The 7,591-nt window shown below is 58.1% G+C and overlaps 3 protein-coding genes across 3 annotated transcripts in view; 2 read left to right on the top strand and 1 right to left on the bottom strand.

Moving 5' to 3' along the window:
* The window catches only part of PPP4C (protein phosphatase 4 catalytic subunit), a 1,997-nt gene extending 1,699 nt beyond the window's left edge, over positions 1-298 (top strand). The window contains exon 7 of the mRNA XM_075064678.1: positions 169-298. Coding sequence (XP_074920779.1) covers positions 169-298 — 130 coding nt within the window. The remainder of the gene's footprint in view (positions 1-168) is intronic.
* The window catches only part of ALDOA (aldolase, fructose-bisphosphate A), a 34,955-nt gene that overhangs the window by 22,109 nt on the left and 5,255 nt on the right, over positions 1-7,591 (top strand). The gene's annotated exons all lie outside the window — the stretch shown is intronic.
* TBX6 (T-box transcription factor 6) lies at positions 4,143-7,416 on the bottom strand. The gene is made up of 6 exons (XM_032785680.2): positions 7,153-7,416; positions 6,808-6,951; positions 6,656-6,726; positions 6,415-6,482; positions 6,017-6,239; positions 4,143-4,645 (listed from the first exon to the last, which is right to left on the bottom strand). Exons 1-6 carry the CDS (start codon positions 7,414-7,416, stop codon positions 4,351-4,353), a joined length of 1,065 nt encoding a protein of 354 aa, XP_032641571.1. The 3' UTR covers positions 4,143-4,350.

The raw sequence follows: 7,591 nt of genomic DNA, 5'->3' as shown, positions 1-7,591 counted from the left end.
GAGGGGCATCGGCAGAGCTGGGGAGGGGCAGGGCTGGGCTAGCAGGGGCTGCAGGCCGGGAGTGAGGGGCATCGGCAGAGCTGGGGAGGGGCAGGGCTGGGCTAGCAGGGGCTGCGGGGCGGGAGTGAGGGGCACCAGCTGAGCAATAAGTTAACCTCCTCCCCCCAGGTGTGGGAATGTGGCTGCCATCCTGGAGCTGGACGAGCACCTGCAGAAGGAATTTATCATCTTTGAAGCTGCCCCCCAGGAGACCCGGGGGATCCCCTCCAAGAAGCCCGTTGCCGACTACTTCCTGTGACACCCCCCCACCCCACCCCCGGACTGAGGCAGCCCCTGGCTTCCCCTGCTGGGGGAGTTTGGGGGCACTTGGGGAGCTGATCCCGGCCCCACTTGTTCCCTGGGGTGTTGAACGTGGGGCCGCCCAGAATCCAGCCCTGCTCTGGGTTGAACTGACTGTTACCTCCCTGTCCCCGTCTCTCTCCTGCTCCGTGTTACTCCTCCCTCTCCGTAGTGCCCCCAAATCGATTTCTCCAGGCTTCAGTCCCCCGCCTCTTATTTAATATCAGGGCCCCTCCCTGCTGCAGCCCTGGCCTGGCTGCAGCAAGGCATCTGCCCTCCCAAACTGGATCCCACACATTGGGGGGACCTCAACCCAGTCAGACACCCCAGTATCCTGTGGGTCACCCCACAACTTCATCTCTCCTGAGGGACCAGTTTCCCCACCCACCCCGTCTTCCTGGGGAGGGGGGGCTATTCCAACACCCCCATTTCTCTCTGGGGAGGGGCCCCTCCTGATCTGTCTCCTCTTGACATTTTTATTTCTTCGGTTTAATTATTTTTTCCAATTTTTGCCTTTTTTGTTCATTTTAGATTAAAAAAATTCTAATAAAAATGGGGAAAAAAGAGAAAAAAAATAAAAGGACATTTGTACAAAGGATGGAACCATGGTGAGTGTTTAGCCAGTCCCTGCCCTGGGGCTGGGTGGGAGCTGGCGCCCCCCAGGGGAAATGTGTGGAATTAAGTTGCTGGGGCTGGGGGTAGCTTGGGAAGGATTCCTTTCCCGCCCCCCAGACACTCGGCAGAGTCATTTCCCTTGTCTGTGCCAGGGGAGGGGGGGGCGGGCACTGAAGCACAGAGCCAGGGATCGACCCCAGGAGTCCTGGCTCCTCACCCATTAGCCTTCCTTTAGCTCTCCCGTTTCAGTGTAATGTGAGTGTTTGAACCCCGCCATGCAGTAGTTCCAGTGTGAGGGGGAAATAAGAGAGACAGAGCCAGCCGCCTCTACCTGTGGCGGTAGCACACCGAGCTGGCAGAGCTGCCCATCGGCCTGCTGGGCCCATCCTGCTCTGGCTAGGAGACCGGGGAGCCCTGGCAGACGGGAGTAGGAGTGCACACAGTCCCTGCACTGGCAACCTCATCCGTCCTTGAGGCCCCGTGTGTTTCATAGACTCTGGGCGGGGGGAGGGGGGCAGGGATCATCTGGGCTGAGCCATGACCCGAGAACCCCCCAGCTGGGCTGAGCTGCCAGGCTAGAGAATCCCCGTCGGCTCTGCCTGGGCCATATTTGCAGCCTCTTTCCAGGCAGGATTGTCCAGCCGCTGCTGCGCTTCAGACCTTCCTCGGCAGGAGCGACGAGCCAGGGGTGGTGATCTGTTCCCCACGGAGGTGCTGCCCAGCCAGGCCCCACTCTCCCCAGAGCTGGCCCTGCGTTAAGCCGACCAGCTGGAGCTCCTGGAGTCTCTCGCTCGAGGGCAGGTTTCTGAGCCTTTCTTCCTCCCCGAGGCTCTTCTCTGACCCCTCCAATGGCTCAATGTCCTCCTGGAGCTGCAGGCACCAGAGCCAGTCCTGGGATCCCAGCCGCAGCCGCCCCAGGGCCAAATCCTGAGGGAAAATCCCCTCCGCTGCTCCACGAGATCCCCAGTTTGCACAGCCCTTTTGGCCCCAGCGTTGCACTGGGAGTTTCTGTTCCACTGATTATCTCTTCCCCACCCCCACCCCCCGGAGAGTCTCTGCGTCCCCTGGCAGTGCCCCTCAGCCAGTAAGTGCAGCTGGACCTCGTCCCACCCAGGGACTGGCATATACGTGTAGCTGGATTCAAACACACCGTGTCTGCTTGTACCTGTTTACCCAGCACCCCACTGGCTCTGTACCAGTGACCTCTTCTCCGTGCCACCCCTGACTCCCCAGGTCCGGGGCTGCTGCAAACTTCACCAGTAGTGATTTTGTTTTCTTCCAGTCCCTGACAAGCTGTTAAGTGCCAAGAACCGGTCCCTGCAGCCCCCATTGCAAACAATCCCCCGTTTGCAGTTGCGTTTTGAGACCAGTTAGCCACGTTTTCATCCATTTCACGTGGGCCAGGTTCAGTTTATATTGTTCTAGGGGGCAGAGGTCGAAGTATGTTGTGTCAGCGCTATGACCTTTGTCAATCAAACTTGCCATCCCAGCAGAAAGGGTCATCAAATGAGTTTGACTGGCTCTGTTTGCCGCGAGCCCATGGTGACTTGCGTTTAGTCTGTTCCTCGCCGTTAATACTTGCTTCATTGAGTCCTAGAGCAGCTGCTCCATTATCTTGACAGGGACAAATGTCAAGGTGACTTGGAGGCCTGTAATTACCCACATCATCCCATTTACCCTTTTTCAAAATTTGCACAACGTTTGCTGTCTTCCAGGCTTCTGGGACTTCCTCAGGGCTCAAAGACTTACTGAAAATCACCATTAATGGTGCAGTGATCTCAGCCAGCTCTTTTCAGACTCCTGAATGGAAATTAGCTGGAGTTGGTGGTTTAAAAATATCAAATGTTAGCAGCTTAACATACACCACAGCTACTGATGGAATGGGACGAGTGAGACTGGATTTGTTTTTCCCCCCACATACAGAAGAGGAATATTTAATGAACACTTCAGCCTTTTCTACATTATTATTGATAACTGCACCATTTCCAGCTAGTCATGGACCAGTACCATTGTCAGGATCCTTTTTGTTCCTAACATATTTAAAAGCTCCTTATTGTCCTTAACTCTGCCGGCCATCAATTTCTCCTTGTGCCCATTGGCTTCCTTTATCAATTTTCTGCAATTCCTTACTTCTGATTTACATTCATTACTATCAACATCCCCCTTCTTCCATTTGTTATATTATATTTTTATAGCTGCTTTTACTTCCCCACTAATAAGCCAAGTTGTGTTTTTTTTAACCAGCACAGTCTTTTTCCTCGACTGGCTTTTTGGATGTCTAGTGAGGTGTTTTTACATAATTCCCACTTATTCACCTTTTCCTGATGAAATTCTACCTCCCTGCTCATAAGGGTTGTCACCTTTGTGAAATTGGCCCTATTAAAACACCAAGAATATCTATTGTCGTTCTGGACTTTGTTCTGCTCACACATTGCTCAAGATCTGACCACTTGTACCTAAGCTACTGTTCCCGTCTGGTTCTGCCTCAGTTTCTCTTTCTGGGGTAGGACAAGGTCTGATGTGAATTCCCCCAGGTTAGGAAATTGTCAGCACCAACTTCCCAGGCTGTTTCAGTCCTGGCAGCATGAGCCCACTAGCGGGGGTCATGCAGAACGAAGTCCCCCACAAGCACCCGGCTTTTCTCCTACACATTATAGGCAGGTGTGGAAGGAGCTGCTTGACCCGTCCCTCGCTGTAGCCGACCCCCACGAATACCCCAGCTTGTGCTGTGGCTGCTAGGACACTGAGCCGTACACTTTCGAGCTCCTTTGCTTTCAAGCTAGCAGCCAGGAACACGGAGCCGAGGGCTCGGCCATTCTCCAGCTTCCGAGGTCCCGAAGTCAGTGAGGATTTAGGGCTGGCCTGGCTCCGGGCCTCCTTGCATGAATCCCTGGCCAGGATCATCTGTCCTCCTTGGATGGTTTCCCCAGGCCAGACTCGCCCGGACACGCCCTCCCCCGCTGGACACAGGATCCGCTTTGCTGCCTTCTGAGCTTTATTCATTGGGTGATGTGGTTTCTATTGGTTTTTAAAACAGTAGGAAATTTCCCCATGTTTCCTCATGCCCCCACCCCCCAAATCACCCACTGGGGGGAGGGGCCCAAGGCTGTAGGGGAGCAGATAACGGAGGCAGCGATAGCAGGGTTGCTGTGCAGGGGGGCAGATAACTAGGGGGAGGGATGGGGTTGGGGGAAGCAGACAATGAGAGGGCGAGGGCTGTGGGTCAGGTTGAGGGGTGTCTATTTCACCCCATCTCTTTGCCCCATCCAGTAGCTGCAGGGAAGGGTCTGGGCCCCCCTTGGAATAAATTAGTCAGTTGCAGTTGGGGGGGTGCTCCCCTGGGTGAGGGGGAAGCCGCATGGCTAGTGGGGTGTCTGCTGGGGGGGAGCCCAGCCCTCAGAAGAGGCCCTTGCTGACCCCCTCGATGTAGCCAGCAGGGGGGCCAGATGGGGCATAGAGGCGGGGGGGCGGGTAGGGCAGGAAGGGGGGGAAGCAAAGGTCAGGTGTTGGGGGGCCGTCCAGCCCTGCCCCCAGCAGGCAGCTGACATCCAGCCCATAGGAGGGGTAGGTGAGGGGGGGGGCGCTGGTGGTTCTGCAGTTTGATTGGTCAGGGGGTGGCTTGGCAGGGGGGCAGCTGGGGTCCCCCATGGGCTTCGGGGCAGCAGCTGCTTCTGGAGCGGCACAGGGTGAGCTGCAGAGAGAGAAGAGGGAGGTTAATGGAACAGCCCAGCAGAGGGAGGACAATGGAAAAGCCTCTTGGGTACCATAGCAGATGGGGGAATGGAACAGCCCAGCAGGGGGAGGGAGAGGGAACAGCCTGTCTGGTACTATACAGGGGGAGGGGACCAGAACAGCCTGTCAGGTGCCATACTGGGAGGGTGATGGAACAGCCCGGCAGAGGCGGGGGAGGGCAGTAGGACAATGGAACAGCCCAGGAGGGGAGGGGATCACAGGGCTGGAAGGGGCCTCGCGAGGCGTCTAGTCCCATCCCCTGTGCCCGGGGCAGGACACAGGGTTTTCTAGCCCATCCCCAGCAGGGGTTAAACATCCCCAGTCACCGAGATCCCAGCACCTCCCTGGGCGAGTTACCCCAGCGCTTGACCACCCGGACCAGTCGGACGTTTTTCCTAACGTCCAACCTAAGCCGCCCTGGCTGCAATTTCAGCCCATTGCTCCTTGTCCTGTCCTCAGGGGCTAAGAACAATTCTTCTCCTCCCTCCTCCTTGTAACAACCTTGGACATACATGAAAACTGTTCTCCTGTCCCCCTGGGTCTGCTCAAACCCAGTGCTGTCAATCTCCCCTCACACCTCCCCTTTTCTAGCCCTTTCAGCATTTGTGTTGCTCTTCCCTGGACTCTGTCCAGTTTGTCCACATCCTTCCTGCAACGTGGCCCCCAGTACTGGACACAACCCTCCAGCTGAGGCTGGAGCAGAGCAGAAGAATTACTTCTTGTGTCCTGCTCACAACACTCCTGCTGATGCAGCCCAGAATGATGTTCGCTTTTGTTGCGGCACCGTCACACTGGTGCCTCCTATTTAGCTTGTGATCCACTCTGACCCCAGATCCCTTCCCGCAGTTCTCCTTCCTAGGGGGTCATTGCCCATTGCGTGGGTGCAACTGACTGTTCCTTCCTGAGTGCAGCACTTTGCATTTGTCCTGACTGAACTTCATCCTCTTTACTTCAGGCTGTTTCTCCAGTCAGATCATTTTGAATTTTCATCCTAGCCTCCAAAGCACTTGCAACTACAGCTCCCAGAAGGCACGGCGCCACACTAGGGAAATGCAGTGTGATGTCACAATCGGCTGATTCATGACTCAATACTGAACCAAACCTGAACCCTTTCCAATTGTCCCTGAGGGAGAGCATTTTTAGGCAGCAACTGGAAATTTCTGGGCAGCAACTGGAAATTTCGATTTTTGTGAAAACTGCATTTTTTTAACAGACAATTCCTGACCTGCCTGTGACCTCTGACCCCTGGACCCCCCACCCCATGGGTATAGGTAAGAGGCCCTCCTGTGCCCCCATAACCTCTGGTGCCCAGTATGATCCATGCACTCACCTGGCATAGCCGGTGGGCCCCTGGAGAGGCTGCAGGCCGTGGAAGGCAGCTGGATGCTGGACGTACGCCTCGGCGCTGGGGTTCACCCCCCGTAGGGGGCACCCCAGCTCCTCGCTCCCGCTGGGAGGGTAGGAGGAAGAGATAGGGTGGAAGGAGCAGTCAGGGGGGGCTGGCGGCTCGGGGCGGGGGCCCTGGGTGGAGTCGCAGGGACCTCGCTTGCAATCTGAGGGGAAGAAAGAAGCAAACAGTTAATGGTGGGAGATGGGAGGCTGGAAGAGTGGGGAGGGGGCAGTGAGGGGGGGCTGCTGTGATGAGGGAAGGGTTGCTGCATGGGGCAGGATGGAGGGGGAGAGGGTACAACGGGTGGGAGTGCAGTGGGAGGGTTGGGGGCCCCATACCAGCCTCATTCCTGGTAGGTTCGGCCACATCGCCTCTCATCTTCCTCTTGAGCCGGGCATCTCGCTCCCTGGGCGGGGGGGAGAGATGGGGGGTTAGTAGGCTGCTGGCTCCACTCCCCCCGATCCAGCCTCTTGACACCTTCCTCTTCACATTCCCCCAAGGCTCCCTCAGCTGGTGCCCCCCAGCTCACGTTTCCCATCCTAGTACCCCACAAGCCCACTTCCGTGTGCACCCCGGCACCTCTTGCTGTTCATGCCGTTCTCCCGGAAGCCTTTGGCGAAGGGGTTACTCTCAATCTTCATCTGGGTGATCTGGAGGGGGGACGAGGGAAAAGGAGGGTGAGTGAGAGCCCTGGGGGGCCAGCAGAGGGGCAGGAGTGGGGGTGGGCTCACCTTGGGGCTCTGGTAGGCGGTGACGGTGAGGAAGGCCGTCTCAGGGAAGGTGAAGGAGGCGCAGCCCCCGCCACGTCCCCCCAGCCCTCCTGCTCCCACCACGTGCACGCGGGGCTGGTAGCGGTGCATGGAGTGCAGGATCAGCTGGGGAAGAGACAGGGGTTAGACATGGGCACCCCCTCCCAGCACGACCCCCCTGCTTTCCCCCATTCTGCTCCACCCCAAGCCCCATCCCTCTGCTCCCCAGGCCCCGCCCCTTCGGTCATGAGCCCCTCCCCTGCCCCTAGGCTCCACCCCACCACTCTAAGCCCCGCCCCCACTCTACGCCCCTCCCTGCCCACTTACGTGTCCGTGGGGGTCCAGCGTGTTGTTGGTCAGCTTGAGGCGGTGGCAGGACACGGGCTGGCGCATCCAGTGGGCGCCCGAGGCCGGGGAGTCGGGGTGGATGTAGACCCGGTCGGGGGGGGGCAGCTCGGCCTTGCCACTGGCCTCCCAGCGCTGGCCCTGCCACTTGTAGCGCGAGGCCCCGGCCGGCACCATGTCCACCAGCAGCAGGTACTTGGCCTCGGGGTCCAGCCCCGTCACCGAGACCTTCAGCTGGGGGAACATCCGCCTGCGGGGATACGGGGGGGGCAGGGCTGAGGTGGCGGAGGGATACGGGGGCGGGAGGGGCTCTATGGGGTGCAGGGATACGGGGGTGTGGGGGCTCTATGGTGCGGAGGGATACGGGGGTGTGGGGGCTCTATGGGGTGAGGGATACGGAGGCGGGAGGGGCTCAATGGGG

Source organism: Chelonoidis abingdonii, chromosome 4 (genome assembly GCF_003597395.2).
Source record: "Chelonoidis abingdonii isolate Lonesome George chromosome 4, CheloAbing_2.0, whole genome shotgun sequence".
In the NCBI taxonomy this organism is placed as follows: domain Eukaryota; kingdom Metazoa; phylum Chordata; order Testudines; family Testudinidae; genus Chelonoidis; species Chelonoidis abingdonii.
Note: the sequence above shows the minus strand (reverse complement) of the source record. Positions and strands in the feature narration are given on the sequence as shown.